This window comes from Scyliorhinus torazame, chromosome 8 (genome assembly GCF_047496885.1).
Source record: "Scyliorhinus torazame isolate Kashiwa2021f chromosome 8, sScyTor2.1, whole genome shotgun sequence".
Taxonomy (NCBI): domain Eukaryota; kingdom Metazoa; phylum Chordata; class Chondrichthyes; order Carcharhiniformes; family Scyliorhinidae; genus Scyliorhinus; species Scyliorhinus torazame.
The window spans coordinates 126,861,270-126,877,634 of NC_092714.1; the positions used below are offsets into that span (position 1 = coordinate 126,861,270).

General features: G+C 49.1%; 1 protein-coding gene and 1 long non-coding RNA gene across 4 annotated transcripts in view; one reads left to right on the top strand and one right to left on the bottom strand.

Annotated features, from left to right (window-relative positions):
* LOC140428100 (BEN domain-containing protein 2-like) overlaps nt 1–3,976 on the top strand; it is a 249,390-nt gene extending 245,414 nt beyond the window's left edge. For both annotated transcript variants that reach the window (XM_072514160.1, XM_072514161.1), the window contains exon 12: nt 3,647–3,976. In XM_072514160.1, the coding sequence (XP_072370261.1) occupies nt 3,647–3,831 (185 nt within the window). In that variant the 3' untranslated portion in view covers nt 3,832–3,976. The remainder of the gene's footprint in view (nt 1–3,646) is intronic.
* Nucleotides 1–16,365, bottom strand: part of LOC140428102 (uncharacterized) — a 203,359-nt gene that overhangs the window by 108,203 nt on the left and 78,791 nt on the right. The window lies entirely within an intron of this gene.

Genomic DNA, 16,365 nt, shown 5'->3' on the forward strand with positions numbered 1-16,365 from the left:
GTTGGGCAGTGTCAGCTTCTAAGAGCTAACCTGTTTCAATATTATCAGGTATGCGACTTTGTATGCAAGGAGATTTCTTCCTTCCCCTTGGCTCCCTTGCCCTCGTTGATGGAAAGGATTCTTTCGATGGTTGATGTAGGGGGAAGGAAGATGTTGGATATTTATAGTTGGCTGGTGTCAATCGAACAGGTTCCACTCGATGAGGTCAAGAGGAGGAATTGGGAGAGGGAATTGGCCAGGTGTTTGGACAGGGGGTACACAGAGTCAACTCCACCTCTTTGTGCACTAGGCTCAGTCTGATTCACTTCAAAGCGGCTCGTAGTGCACCTGGCCAGAGCACCTCTTTTCGGAAGTCGATGATAGGTGCGAGCAGTGTTCTAGGCATATCATACGCACATGTTCTGATCTTGTTCTAAGCTTATGAGCTTTTTGGTCTTCCTCAGCACCATGTCACAAATTCTTGGGGTTGAGTTGGACTCTTGCTCTTTGGTTGCTATCTTTGAGGCTTCAGATTTACCAGAGTTACAGACGAGGGCGAAGGCAGATGCCCTTGCTTTCGCATCACTTATAGCCCAAAGGTGAGTCCTGCTGGGAAGGAGGTCTTCGGCCCCGCCCAGTGCCGTGGCGTGGTTAAGTGAGTGATGGAGTTCTTACATTTAGAAAAAGTCAAGTATACCTTGAGGGGGTTGATAGAAGGGCTCTACCTGAGATGGCAGCCATTTATTTCCTACTTCAGGGTGCTGGTCATGGTCAGATGTTGGGGGGGTGGGGGGGGGCTGCTGATTGAGGGAATTGTTTTTTGTTCTCTTTGGATTTGTTTTTGGGGTGGGGGATGTACGGGGTTGAAATATTGTCTTGTATGAAGATAGTTGTGAAGGTGTTATATTGGAAAACAAATTCCTACTAAAAGTTTTTTTTTAAAGCAATGGGGGGAGTAAAGGACTATCATATAGTCATCCAAGTTTTCTTGTTTAATAAATATGTTTTTCTTGTTGCTAAAACTATTAGCAGTCCTGTGACTCTGCTCCTCCATGCTTTATTTTTTTAAAGGTTACGGTCTTTCGAGCCAGTGTTTCATTCTGGGATCTTCCCGTCCAGTTATAACATACATGGAAGATAGGAGCAAGAGGAGGCCTTTTGGCCATTCGAGCCTGCTCCGCCATTCATCACGGTCATAGCTGATCATCCAACTCAATAGCCTTTGATTCCATTCTCCCCAAGTGCTATATCTAGTCCAAGGTTGCTGGGACCTGCTGTGAGAGCCTAAGCCTCCTAAGGCACTGCTGCTCGAGCGTGTTGAGAGAGCTGATCCTCTGCTTGTAGACCCTGTGGGTCTCACCTCCATGGGAGTAGATCTGTGTGTCCGTTCACTCTGCCCTGTGGAGCAACTTGTGGCTGAGGAGAAGGCAACTGGTGTTGCAGTTGGCACTGTCGGTGTTGCTGCTCCACTTCGTATTTTTCAGAGGACAAGGTTGCACTGTATAAGCCGTTCCCATGCCGTGGCTAAGACTGGCAGCAGGGAAGTGCACTGAAAGTGATTGAAGTGCAAGACAGGTGAATTGATTTTCAAGAAGTTGTAATTACCTATTAGGCACTGAAAGCATTCTCTGAGAGGGAGTGCTGTGAGTTTACACCATCCATGGCCTTTCACCTGGCCATGGCTGCAGCTTCTCACTTTCACTGATAAAAGGCTTCTCAGCCTTATAGTTTCATCAAAGAAATACTTCCCACTATGTACTGGCCACAATGACACTGGTGAGTTGCTGACGGACCGAGAAATAGGTCCGCTTGGTTATAACAGCAGTTAATTATCTACTTGAATACTTTCATTCATTACCCAGTAGATCCAAAGGAATCCAATGCTCCCCTGCAAACCCGCCTGGGTAAAACTGGGACGCAGACAGGCTAATGTCAGGATCAATACCTCATGTCTCTTGAAGAGATTTAACTCCTTGCACGTACCCAAAACCCCTTCCCCTTGCTCTTTAAAATTCCCTGCTGGCTAATTTGTAGCAATTGACTCACCTCCTGCCTGTCCACCATCTACAAAGAGCAAGTCAGTGCAATGTAATACTCTCCACTTGTCTGGACAAATACAGCTTCAGCAACACTCAAGGAGGTTTACACCATCCAGGACGAAACAGCCCAGCGGATTGGCATCTCACACACCACTTTAAATATTCACATGCTGCAATGTATGCCATCCACAAGATGCACTGCAGTAACATGCCAAGGCTTCTTCAACAATGTCTTAAACGCACAACCTCTACCACCTAGAAGATAGCAGGCTCATGGTTAAGTCGTTATCTACAAATTCCCCTCAAAGTCACACACCATCCTAGGCAGCACGGTGGTGCAGTGGTTAGCACTGCTGCTTCACGGCAGCGAGGCCTCGGTTTTATCCCACCCCGGGTCACTGTCCGTGTGGAGTTTACATATTCTCCCCATGTCTGAGTAGGTATCACCCCCACAACCCAAAAAGATGTGCAGGGTAAGTGGATTGACCATGCTAAATTGCCCCTTAATCAGTAAAAAAAAGAATTGGGTGCTCTAAATTTTAAAAAATGTCACACACCATCCTGATTTGAAATCATGGGCGGGATTCTCTGTTGCCCGATGCCGATATCGTAATTGGCTATCAGGCAGAGACTCCCTTCCGACTCCCAAATCGGGGGCGGCACTGGTTTGCAAGTTTCCACCCCCTCTGAAATGGCATAATCGCGTTGAGCGCCGCACGCTGTTGGAAAGGCGTTGGCACGTCATCAGAAGCCCCTCCCCTGATGCTCTGAGTCAGGCCTGAGTTCCCGACGGCGTGGAATACTTCCGTTATTTTTTTTTATCGACCCCATGTAGCGGCTGAAGACTGTGTCCAGCGGCACAACAGTCAGGGGTATGCCATGCCGCTGGCCAAGGGGGCTTCGGCAAGGACTGGGGGGACTGGTGGGGGTTGGCGAGGAGGGGTTACTGGGGTCATTATTTGGCAGGCCAGGTCCGCACGCGGCTGGCGCCATGTTGCATGGCACAGCCACCGCCGTGCGCATGCGCGGCCATGGAATCGGTCATTCTCCAGCGGTTTTTGGCGTGGGAGCCGGGAGCTTTACCCGACCCCCAACGGTCCCGGAATCGGTGCAGCTCTTTCTGGTGTTAAACGCCACTGTTCCCGGTGTCAGCACTTAGTCTGGAAATCGGAGAAGCCAGCCCATTATCTCATTTCCTTCACAATCACAAGGTCAAAATGCTGGAAGTACATCCCTAACAGCACTGTGGGTGTACCGACAACACATGGGCTCCATCAAACCACATACAGCCATTTTCACTTTCATGTGCATCGAGGTAAGTGACTGCTCAACAATGTACTTTGACTATCTTAATCTCCATTCCAAATACGACGCATTACTCTGCACCTGGATGTAGCAGCTCACCACCACCTTCTCAAAGGCAATCAGGGATGAGCAACAAATATTGGCCTTGTCAGTGGCACCCACAACCCAAGAACAAATTAATGAAAACACCTTTCACAAAATAATTTAAATGTTTCTTGAATCACTTTAAGATGTCTGTAAAAGTCAGGACCTCTCAGAAATGTTTAAACCAGTTGTTCTGTTGATTTGAAATGTCATTCTGACTGGTTTCCATTTTTCCACAGAATTCCTGGCGGATTGCTTCCCAGGTTTTGACCTGACTGAGGACGGTAAAGACTGGAAAGTGTGTGTTGATGCAATTAATGGTGTCATCCGTTGTCTCAGATATGAACTTAAGAAGACACCACAAGGAAGGTCATTCCTTAAACATTATTCATCGCCATACAAGACCCAATCAGAATTGGAATGACGTGTAAGGTCGATATATGCTGGCTCTAGTGTCGTGGTCTTATATGCATCTGAACCATTAATTGTATGCCATTTTGTGATGGAAGGAAAATATGGAAGAGTTTAATGTGAAGAGGATTAAAGGGAGCATCCCATTATTATCAAAAGGGTGGTTTCATTTACTGTTTACAGGTTGTGTTATACGCAGGAAGTAACAACATTTCCACTCCAGTTTCAGCCAGCAGCATTGATGGAAAATGCAATGGTGAAATTTTCATCCCATGTTCTCTTCAACTGTGGAAACAACCATGTACATGATGACAGGCATGGAATGGAGATTGATGCAGTAGAAGCACAGTGTTGAGCAGTCACTTGCCTCTTTGCAGATGAAAGTGTTTGTGATTTGACGGAGTCCAATACCAAATATGTTTCCACATCAATAATATCATGGAAGACTGGCTATCTGCACTATCACTGAACCCATGGTATCATTAATGGGGTCACAGGTTCCTGGCTATAGGCACAGTAGCCACATCATCCATTAATGTTTCCACGACTGGAGTTTGGACTCCAGAATTACCACGGAGCAAATTTAACCTTACCTGCCCAACCACACAGCTGACCAGTTACATTTGTACAGGTTACTTATGCATTAGAAAGCTATATGGTTCTTGATATCTGTGACTTGAACCTGCTCTACTAAACAGGTAACTAATTTTTGACAGCTCCATCTGTGCATGTGCCTGTTGGCTCCCAATAACATAACTGATACTCATCTGCTATATTAACTCAGGTGTGAGCAGAGGAGTCATTGTGATTTTCCCACCAGGCTGAGGCAAATCAGAAAAGGAGCAGCCCAGAAGAGGCTAGTGAGAGTAGGATTTATTTTTCTCAAAGCAAAATTTAGGTTTCCTCTATTGCAGGCACCCCACACTTCCCAGGCATGAGACTTCTCCAAAGTTCCCTGATCCTGATCCCATCACCGACTATGTGGACAGCAATTCAATGTACTGAGCCTCAATGCTGCAGCACCAGACGAGTTTCCAACTCACCTGCCCAGTACCCACCTGCAGTTAATATCGGACCTCTGCCATTGGGATGGCACGGTGGTGCAGTGGTTAGCACTGCTGCCTCACAGCGTCAGGGACCCGGGTTCAATTCCAGTCTTGGGTGACTGTCTATGGGGAGTTTGCACTTTCTACCTGTGTTTGCGTGGGTTTCCTCCGGGTGCTCCAGCCTCCTACATTCCAAAGATGTGCAGATTTGGTGAATTGGCCATGATAGAATTTCCCCTTAGTGTCCAGAGATGTGCAGATTAGGTGGGGTTACGATGTTACGTGGATAGGGTGGGGGAGTGGGGTAGGGTGCTCTTTCAGAGGGCCGGGGTGGACTCAATGGGCCGACTAGTCTCCTTCTGCACTGTAGGGATTCTGTGTTCTGTGCACAGGCAGACAGGAGAATGTGATGAAGAGATGGTATTGTATTTATCCAATGAATCCCACTCCCCTGCTCGTTCCCAATGGCCCTGCACACCTCTTTTCTCAAGTACATATCCAATACCTTCTTTAAAGTTACATTTAAATCTGCTGCAATTGCCTTTTCAGGCAGTACATCGAGATCACAACAAATATAAATGAAGAATAGTCGTATTAGACTTGAAGCCTTGGGCTTGACTTTCCCACCGCATCGAGCCTGGCATCGCGTTGGGTGAATCTCGGAAGAGGCCCAAATCGGGCCTGGTGCGATCTGGATCACCCACTCACTGGGCGTGACCCAGATAATTATGTTTACTATCCCACGCTGTTCTCACCCAGTGTCCGGGAGTCAACAGTTTCCACAATCATGGACCAGACGTGATTGCACTTTGGGGAGTCTTGGAGGCCAGTAGCGCCCCCCGGGTGGCCGGGAACAGGGCAGATAGTACCTGGCACTCCACCTTGGCACTGGCACCCTGGCAGTGCCAATGTGCCAGGCTGGCAGCGCCAGAATGCCCAGGTGCCAGGTTGGCACTGCCGAGGGTCAGGGCCTGAGGGACCATACCCATAAAAGAGAGGGTGAAGAGGAGTTTGATGTGTCTGCAGAAAGGTTGATGGAGTGAAGTAGGGGGTCTTGAAAGCTGGAAAGGGGAGCGTAAAAGGGTGTAGAGATCAGGGCAGCCTTCCAAAATGGCGCCCCGATCTGTGTGGAGCCGATCCTGCTGGTGAGCTCAGCTCCCCAGTGCTGGAAAACCTTTAAAGTGTGGCGTCAATGGGCAGAAGCTCTGAGGTCCAAAAAAGTGGCTCCGTGCCATTGAATAACAGTCTCAATCTCAGCATTGGAGCCATCGTGAAACACCCCGCCAAATGTGCCGAAATCGGACCTTGAGATCTTTCCGGTGAATCGCACCCAGTGGGCTGGATTCTCCGTTGCCCAGCGCCAAAATCGTAATTGCCGATCGGGCGGAGAATCCCTTCTGATGCCCAAATTGGGGGCGGTGCCATTTGACGCTGGTTTTCAAGTCTCCGTCCCCTCCGAAATGGCGTCATCACGCCGCATGCCGGTGAAACGACATTGGCAAATCATCAGAAGGCCCTCCCCAATGCTCCGCCCCCGATGGGCGGGTTGGCGTGTGGTCTGAGTGATTGCGAACCCGGCTACGGACTGTGTCCAGCGCCGCCACACTCGGCCAGGATCTGTGCCACTGGCCGGAGGGCTTCCGCAATAGCTGGGGGGACTGGTGGGGGTGGCCAGGGGGTTGCCTGTGGGGTCGCATTTGGCAGGTCGGGTCTGCGCACGGCCGACGCCATGTTGTACGGCGCGGCTGCTGTGGGTCGTCGCCGTGCACATACGCAGCCAGGGACCTGGCCATTCTCCGGCCATTTTGGCGCAGGAGCCGGGAATTTCACCTGGCGCCGCTGCTCGCCCCGTACGCCCACAAATTCTCCTTTTCAGCCAGCACTTAGCCACAGAAATGGCGAATCTAGCCCAGACACTCTGGGCACGATTCTCCACTCCCACGCCGGTTGGGAGAATCGCCTGGGCCGCCAAAATTTCCGGGAACGCCGGTCCGACGCCCTCCTGCGATTCTCCCAAGCGGCGGGAACGGCCCGGTCAGGTTTCGCAGGCCAGAGAATCGCCGGAGACACCCAAAATGGTGATTCTCCGGCACCCCCGCTATTCTGAGGCCTGGATGGGCCGAGCGGCCAGGCCAAAACGGCGGGTTCCCCCCGGCGCCGTCCACACCTGGTCGCTGCAGTCGTGAGCGGTGCGTGAGAGCTGGGGGGGACGGCCTGTGGGGGGGTGAGGGGGGATCCTCCACCGGGCTTTACCTGGAATGTGGGGTGGCCCGCGATCGGTGCCCACCGATCGTCGGGCCGTCCTCTCTGAAGGAGGACCTCCTTCCTTCCGCGGCCCCGCAAGATCCGTCCCCCATCTTCTTGCGGGGTGGCCTTAGAGAGGACAGCAACCACGCATGCGCGGATGACGCCCGTTATGCGGCGCCGGCTGCGTCATCTATGCGGCGCCGCTTTTATGCGGGCTACAAGGCCTGTAGATGACGCGGCCCCGATACTGGCCCATTGTCAGGGCCTGAATCGGTCGGGACCGGGGCCGTTCCGCGGCGTCGTGAACCTCGACGGCGTCACGACGGCGCAGCCACTTCGGCGTGGGAGTGGAGAATCGCACCCTCTGTTTCTCACTCCACATACACTGCTTGACTTGCTGAGTTTATCCAGAACTTTTTGTTTATATTATAGCATAAATACAACTTTTGCCTCCTTTCTCATCAGGTTGGTTGGCCTTTTGTTTTGCCTTTAATTCATTAATTGGCCATGCAGCCAGTTCTCAGTCGCTCTCAAAGAGGGAATTCCCCAATTGCCCGAAAGATTTGCTGCACAAAATCTACTCAACAAAAACTACCTTTTAGATTTACTTTTTTCAACTTCCGTTGAATTAAAATTAATTTTGCCTGCATTTTCTTACATGCATGTTATTTATTTATAGAGCACATTCCTCTTTCAAATTTTAATGGCAAAACTCTAGGCCAGGATTTTCCACTACCTTTTCCTCCCCCCGATGACAGGCTTTCCCCACTATGGAGGTGGCTCACCATTGGTCGCAGGTGGGATATTCTGGTCCTGCCAAAGTCAATGGCCATTTGCGGTACTCTCCGCCAGGGAACACGCAACGGAAGGTAACCTTCAGCAGAACCAGAAGAATCTGCCAGTGGAAAGGGCTGAAAAATCCCACCCTTGGTTTGTTTGCACTTTCACTTGTAATGGTTTTTGTTCTGCTCCCATGACATTACCTTTGGTGTCCCCCAAGAATCAATCCTTGGCCCCTTCTTACTTCTCATTCTGCCCCTTGATGGCATTATCTGAAGGCACAGTGCTAGTTTGCACTTTCATACAGATGACACCCAGCTCTACCACACCATCATCTCTCCCAATTCCTCTACAGTTGCTAAATTATTAGATTGTTTATCCAACATTAAGTATTGGATGGGCAGAAATTTAATTCCATTAAATATTGGAAAGTCTGAAACCAATATATTCAGTTCCCATTCGAAACTTAATTTCCTAGCTACCAAAATCATCCCTCTCCCTGGCACCTTGGGGAGGGTTAAAACTAAATGGCAGGGGGATGGGAAACTATGTAAGGATTCAGAACAGGGGGAATCAAGAACAAGAGAAAAAGACAGCAAGGCAAATAATAAAAGTGATAGGCAGAGAAATCTAGGGCCTGCATCAGATAATGACACTACAAAATAGTAGGGACGGGACAAGGAACGTTAAAAGGACTAGCCTTAAGATTTTGTACCTAAACACGTGGAGCATTTGAAATAAAATGGATGAACTTGTTGCGCAGATAGATGTATGGGATATGATATAGTTGGGCCTACGTAGACACGGTTCCAAGGTGACCAAGGATGGGAATTAAACATCGAGGGCTATTCAATTTTTAGGAAGGACAGACAGAAACAAAAGGTGGTGACGTTGCATTGTTGGTTAAAGAAGATATTGATACAATATTGAGGAAAGATATTAGTACAGATGATGTGGAATCTGTTTGGGTGGAGTTAAGAAACATCAAGGGGCAAAAAACATTCGTAGGGGTGGTATACAGACCGCCAAACCGCAGTGGTAATGTTGGGAAAAGCATTAGGCAGGAAGTCAGAGATGCATGTGATAAAGGAACATCTGTGATTATGGGTGACATTAATCTGCATATAGATTGGGTGAGTTAAATTAGTCACAGTACAATAGACGAGGAATTCCTGACATGTATACAGGATGGTTTTCTGGACCAATATGTTGAGGAACCAACAAGGGAAGAAGTCATCTTGCTCTTGGTGTTGTGCAATGAGAAAGGATTAGTTGACAATCTAGTTGTGAGAGAACCCTCGGGAATGAGTGACCATAATATGGTAGAATTCTTTATTAAGGTGCATAGTGATTTAGTTGATTCTGAGACCAAGGTCCTGAACCTCAATAGAGGTAACTATAATGGTATGAGGCATGAGCTGGCAATGACGGACTGGGAAACGTTACTGAAAGGAAGGACAGTAGACAGGCAATGGCAGCCATTCAAGGAATGAATAGGTGAACTCCAAAAGTTGTTTATTCCTATTTGGCGCAAGAGTAGAAAGGGAACTGTGGCCAAACCATGGCTTACAAGGGAAATTAGAGATGGTCTTATATTCAAAGAAGAGGCAGACAAATTAGCAAGAAAAATCAATAGACCTCAGGATTGGGAACAGTTTAAAATTCAGGAAAGGTGTACCAAGGGATTGGTTAAGAAGGGGAAAATACTATTTGAAAGTAAACTAGCGGGGAACATAAAAACTGACTGTAAAAGTTTCTATAGGTATGTAAAGAGAAAAAGTATGATAAAAACTAATGTAGGCCCCTTACAGTCAGAAATGGGGAATTCATAACAGGGAACAAAGAAATGGCTGAGGAACTAAATTCATACTTTGCTTCTGTCTTCACAAAGGAAGACATGAATAATGTACCGGGAGTTCTGAGAAACACAAGTTTTAGTGAGGAGCAATGTAGGTGAGATGTCCCACATCACGTGGCTCCCACCTAGAATGTTGTAAGAAGACTGAAGTCCGGTTCCAGGGAAATTCTGGAGGAATAAAAAAAAGAAAAGTTTTAAAGAAACTTGGTGAAAGTTTTTTTATCTTTTTTTGAAGGAAGAAATTTTTTGTTTTTCTATTAAAAAAAAATTGAAGAAGGAAAGAAGGGTGAAAAAAATAAAATAAATAATAGGTCGTTAAAGGATGCGAAAAGCAGCGTCGAAGAAGGGAGGAAACGCGGGCTCGCTGTTGAATGAGAGGACCAGCAAAAGTGCTGGCAAGTTGGCGGATGCCGGACCGCATGGTGGGGCCTCACTACTTACGGTGGCGAAGATGAACGAGGTGATGGCGGTGGAGCTGGAAAAGCAGTTTGCGAGGCACATGGAGGCTTTGAGGAAGAAGATGGCGGTCGCATTAAAGTCATTGGTGGAGGAGGCAATCACCCCGGTGAGGTTAGCCGTGCCAAAGACATCGGCCGAGGTGAGAGAGCAGGGCGAGAAGATGAAGGAAGTGGAGGAGGCCGTGTCGCAGCACAGCGACCAGTTCACCTCGATGGGGGACGAGCTGCGGAGGGTGGTGGAGGTCAACAGAGGACTCCGAGCAAAGCTCAAGGACTTGGAGAACCGCTCGAGGTGACACAATCTGAGAATTGTGGGCTTGCCCAAAGGGACAGAGGGCCCAAGGCCAACAGAGTACTTTGCTAAGAAGTTGGCGGAGTTGATTGGGGAATGTGAGAACCCCTCCCGGTACGAGCTGGACCAAGCTCATCGGTCATTAAGGCCGAAGTGCAAAGTGAATGAGCCGCCAAGAGCAGTAATTATCTGCCTCCATAGGTACTGGATGAAGGAGAAGGTGTTAAGCTGGGCGAAGCAGAAGCGCGAGGTGCAGAGGGATGGTGCTGGAGTTCGGATCTACCAGGACTTGACGGTGGAGTTGGCAAAAAGACGAGCGGCGTTCGGGCGAGTGAAGGCGGCACTGTACAAAAAGGGGGTACGATTTGGTATGGTATACCCGGCGAAACTGAGGGTGACATATGATGCCAAAGACTTTTATTTCGAGACAGCGGAGGCGGCTGAGGCGTTCGTGAGGGCAGAAGACTTGGGACAGACGTGAGGAGTGGAGCTGGAAGAGAGACTGTAGACTGTGATTGGGGAGCTGGAAAATGTATAACTTTCTTTTTACTGACGTGTACTGTAATTTACTTCTCTTCACATTGTTACAGAGTCAAAGTTATTGGTTGGGTTGATTGGCATTTTGTGTTGCGACGGTTATATCTTAGTTTAGTGAATTGTCTGGGTTGGATTGTTGTTTTTGTTTTTTCTTTCTCTGGGACTGGGTGGGAGGGGACAGTATACCTTACCAGGGGGAGCCACCCGCGCTAGCTAACTAAAGTCGGCTAGTGAACGGAGGTGAGGTGAGAGGAGGGCTGCAGACATTGGAGCCTGGTTAGCAGGTTTCGATGGGCCTACGAGGCGAGCGAGGGGGGGGGGAGATATTTTTTTGAGAGGAAATGTAGGGGGGGGGGGGTTTTGGGAGGGGGGAAGGAGTTCGATGTTAATAATGGATAGGGGCGGGTCAAGCTCATGGGGCAGGGCCCGGTGGTATGATGATGGTGGATAAGAAGGGTGGGGGGAGGGGTGAGACCCCCAGTTAGGATAGTCATGTGGAACATGAGGGGGTTAGGAGGTCCGGTCAAGGGTGCTTGCGCATCTTAAATGTTTGAAAGCCGATGTAGCAATGCTGCAGGAGACTCACTTGAGGGTGAAGGACCAGGTGGGACTTAAAAAGGGCTGGGTTAGTCAGGTGTTTCACTCTGGATTTGACGGAGGGGCTCGAGGGATAGCAGTAATGGTCACAAAAGAGTACGCTTCCAGATGGAGAAGGTGGTGGCAGACCAGGGGGGTAGATATGTGATTGTGACAGGGGCGCTGGAGGGGGGATTAGTGGCGCGATTAAGTGTATACGGTCCCAATTGGGACGATGTGGGATTCGCAAAGAAGATGTTTGGGGCCATCCCCGACTTGGACACACACGAACTGATAGTGGGTGGGGACTGGAACTTGGTGCAGGAGCCAAGGTTGGACAGGTCACGGCCACGCTCGCTGGTCCCATCGGGGGGGGGGGGGGGGGGGGGGGGCGCTGGCTGGGCTAATGGTGGAAATGGGAGTGGTGGACCCTTGGAGGTTTCTGCACCCGAGGGAACGGAGTACTCGTTTTTCTCAGCAGTCCATAAGGTATACTCGCGGATCTACTTTTTTGTGGTGGGGAAGGCTTTGCTGGCTGGGGTTAAGGGGTCGGAATACTCGGCAATTGCAGTGTCAGATCATGCTCCGCATTGGGTGGATATGGTACTGGAGAAGGGGGTAGCGCAAAGGCCGGGGTGGAAATTAGATGTGGGACTTTTGGGGGACCAAGGGTTTTGTGATAAAATTGAATAGGTAATTGAGGAATATATAAGTTTCAACTGTACAGGTGAGGTGTCGAAGGCAGTTGTCTGGGAGGCTCTAAAGGTGGTGGTGAGGGGTGAGGTGATTTTGTTTAAGGCCAGGGTGGACAAAGAGGAGAGGTTGGAGCAGCAGAGGGTAATAGATGAGATGTTGGAGGTAGATAGGAGTTATGCAGAAGATGGGGACCCAGCAAAGCTGGAAAAGAGGAAGGAACTACAGGCGAGCTTTGACCGACTGTCCACCAGGAAGGCGGTGCGCCAACTGAGAAGAGCAAGTGGTACAGTTTACGAACATGGAGATAAGGCATGGAGTATGTTAGCAGGTCAGCTCTGGAGGGAGGCAGCGGTAAGGGAAATTGTTCAGGTGAGGGATAGGGCAGTGAAGTTGGTGGTGGCTCCGGATCTGATTCACAAATTTTTTGAGGAATTTTATGAGAGGTTGTACAGGTCAGAGCCACCTGGGGAGACTGTGAGATGCAGGAATTTCTAGATGGGTTGGAGTACCCGCGGTTAGGGGAGGGGTACAGGGCTACATTAGAAGGAGCGATAGTAGAGCAGGAGATAAAGGATGCGATTGGGAGGATGCAGTCGGGCAAGGTGGCAGGGCCGGATGGGTTTCCGGTGGAATATTATTTAAAAATTCAAGGATAAGCTGGCACCCCTGATGGTGGGGATGTTTGAAGAGGCATCGATATCCCTGCTGCTAAAAAAAGATAAGTATCCGACGGAGTGTGGGTCGTATAGGCCCATATTGGCGAAGGTACTGGCGGGTAGGCTGGAGTGTCTCCCGAAGGTGATAGGTGAAGATCAGACGGGGTTCATGAGAGGGAGGCAGCTCTTTTCAAACGTTAGAAGGGTATTGAACATCGTTATGGCACCGTCAGAGGGGAAGGAAACAGAGGTGGTTGTGGAATCAGACGCTGAGAAGGCGTTTGATGGGTAGAATGGGGGTACTTGATGGCAGTTCTGGAGCGGTTTGGGATTGTACCAAGATTTGTGAACTGGGTAAAGCTACTATATAAGGAGCCGAGGGCGAGTGTCCGCCAAAAAACATCAGCTTGAGATAGTTTTCTCTTCGCCGTGGGACTAGGCAGGGATGTCCTTTCTCCACCCTGCTGTTCGCACTCGCGATTGAGCCGTTGGCCATCGCATTAAGAAGTTCGGGGGTATGAAAAGGAATAGTGCGTTGTGGAATAGAGCACAGGGTGTCCTTATATGCCGATGACTTGCTGTTATACGTGTCAGAACCGAGTGTGTCTATATGGGGAATATTGGAGCGGCTTCAAGTGTTTGGGTCTTCCTCGGGGTACAAACTAAATCTAGACAACAGTGAGTATTTTGTGGTGTCTCGGCCGGGGGTGGAGGAAGGGGTGTGGGGGCTGCCATTCCGTAGGGCAGGGACTCACTTTAAGTACCTGGGGGTGCAGGTTGCCCGGGGGTGGGAGGGGCTCCGCAGGTACAACATTTCTAGTTTGGTGGGGAGAGTGAAAGCTGATCTGGCAAGGTGGGATGGCCTTCCTCTGTCACTGGCGGGTCGGATACAGGCGGTTAAAATGAATGTGTTGCCGCGATTTCTGTTTATTTTTCAAAGCCTGCCAATTTTCCTGTCAATGGCTTTTTTCCGAGAGATTGAGGGAAGGATTCCTTCGTTCATATGGGGAGGGTAGGTGGCCAGAGTTAGAAAGGTGCTGCTACAGAGGGGAAGGCAGGCAGGGGGTTTGGGTCTCCCGAACCTGTTGTACTACTACTGGGTGGCGAATGTGGAGAAGGTGCGGAGCTGGGTCAGAGGGGTTGATTCCCAGTTGGTCAGAATGGAGGAGAGTTTGTGCAGGGGGTCGGGATTGAAAGCACGAGCAACAGCGCTGCTCCCGATAGCCCTGGGGAAGTACTCAGGGTAATAATAGCTTAATTGAGAATTTGGAGGCAGTTTCTCCAGCACTTCAGGTTGACGGCAGGGTCAAGGGAAATGACGATTCGGGGGAACCACAGATTTGAGCCAGGGAGGTGGGATGGAAATTTTCGGAAATGGGAGGAGAAGGGGATTAAGACACTAAAAGATTTTTTTCTTGGGGGTCGGTTTGCAGGATTGAAGGAGCTAGGAGCGAAGTATGGGCTGGAGCAGGGGGAAATGTTTAGATACATGCAGGTTCGAAATTTTGCCAGAAAAGAGATACAGAGCTTCCCGGTGGAGCCGGCCTCCACATTGCTGGAGGAGGTGCTGGCGACAGGGGGACTGGAGAAGGGGGTAGTTTCAGCGGTTTATGGAGCTATTTTGGAAGAAAAGAAGGCACCACTGGAAGGGATCAAAGCAAAGTAGGAGGAAGAGTTGGGAGAGGATATGGAGGAGGGCTTCTGGTGTGAGGTGCTCCGGAGAGTGAACGCCTCCACCTCGTGTGCGAGGTTGGGGCTGATACAGCTGAAGGTGGTATACAGAGAACACCTCACAAGGGCGTGGATGAGCCGATTCTTTGAAGGAGTAGAAGATGTGTGTGAACGTTGCCGGGGGGGGGGGGGGGGGGGGGCGCTAATCACGGGCCGCTAATCACATTCATATGTTTTGGTCCTGTCCAAAGCTACAGGATTACTGGAAGGAGGTTTTTAGGGTAATTTCTAAAGTGGTGCACGTGAAACTGGACCCGGGCCCCCGGGTGGCCATATTCGGGGTGTCGGACCAGCCAGGGTTGGAAACGGGTGCGGAGGCTGATGTTGTAGCCTTCGCCTCGTTGATCGCCCGAAGGCGGATCCTGATAGGTTGGAGAGCAACCTCTCCACCCTGTGCCCTGGCATGGCGGGGACACCTGTTGGAATTCTTGACTCTTGGGAAGGTTAAGTTTGAACTGAGGGGAAGGATGGAGGGGTTCTACAATTCATGGGCATTACTCATTATGCACTTTCAAGAACTGGATAACATCGAACATTAAACATTAGTCGGGACATGTGGGTGGGAGGGTTGGGGGGAGGGGTCTGTGTGTATTAATGGCGACTATGGATGATCCCTAATTCCTTTTTGTCATTTGTTTGTGTGAACATGCGGGCTAATGTTTGGGGTTTGGTGGGAGGATGGGATCGTTGTTATTGATATGGGGATTGACATATTTGTTACTGATTATTGTTTATTGTTGGTGGGTGCAAATTTGGGAGAAAATGTGAAAAAGGAGAATAAAAAAATATTAAAAAAAAAAAAAGAAATAGTAGTTGGTGGTCATTTTCCAAAATTCTTTGGATTCTGGAATGGTTCCTACAGATTGGATGGTAGCAAATATAACCTCTAAAAAACACCCATTTGTATGATAATCTGCTATAGACCAGTGAGCCTTGCATCGGTAGTAGGGAAGTTGCTAGAGCCCATTATCAAGGATTTCATATTTGGAAAGCAGTGGTATAATCAGACAAAATCAGCATGGATTTACGAAAGGAAAATCATGCTTGACAAATCTACTAGAATTCTTTGAAACCTGTAACTAGTAGGGTTGAGCAGGGAGAACTGGTGGATGTAGTTTATTTAGACTTTCAGAAGGCTTTTGACAAGGTCTCACATAGCAGATTACTATGTAAAGTGAAAGTGCATGGAATTACGGGTGGTGTCTTGAGATGAATAGAAAGCTGGTTAGCAAACAGAGAGCAAAAGGTTGGAATAAATGGGTCTTTTTCTGATTGGCAGGCAGTGACTAGTGGGGTACCGCAGGGGTTTGTGCTAGGATCCCAACTGTTCACATTTATATATTAATGATTTGCTCGCGGGAACTAAATGTATTATCTCCAAATTTGCAGATGATAGAAAGTTGGGTGGGAGGGTATTCTGTGAGGAGGCTGCAGAGATGCTTCAGTGGGATTTGTCTTGGCTGAATGAGTGGGCATTTGCATGGCAGATGCTGTATAATGTGGATAAATGTGAAGTTATCCACTTCAGCAAAAATAGGAAGGCAGATTATTATATGAATAGGTGTAAATTGAGAGAGGTGGATACGCAGCGAGATCTTGGCGTCCTCATGCATTAGTCACTGAAAGTAAGCACGCAGGTACAGCAGGCAGTGAAGAAGGCAAATGGTATG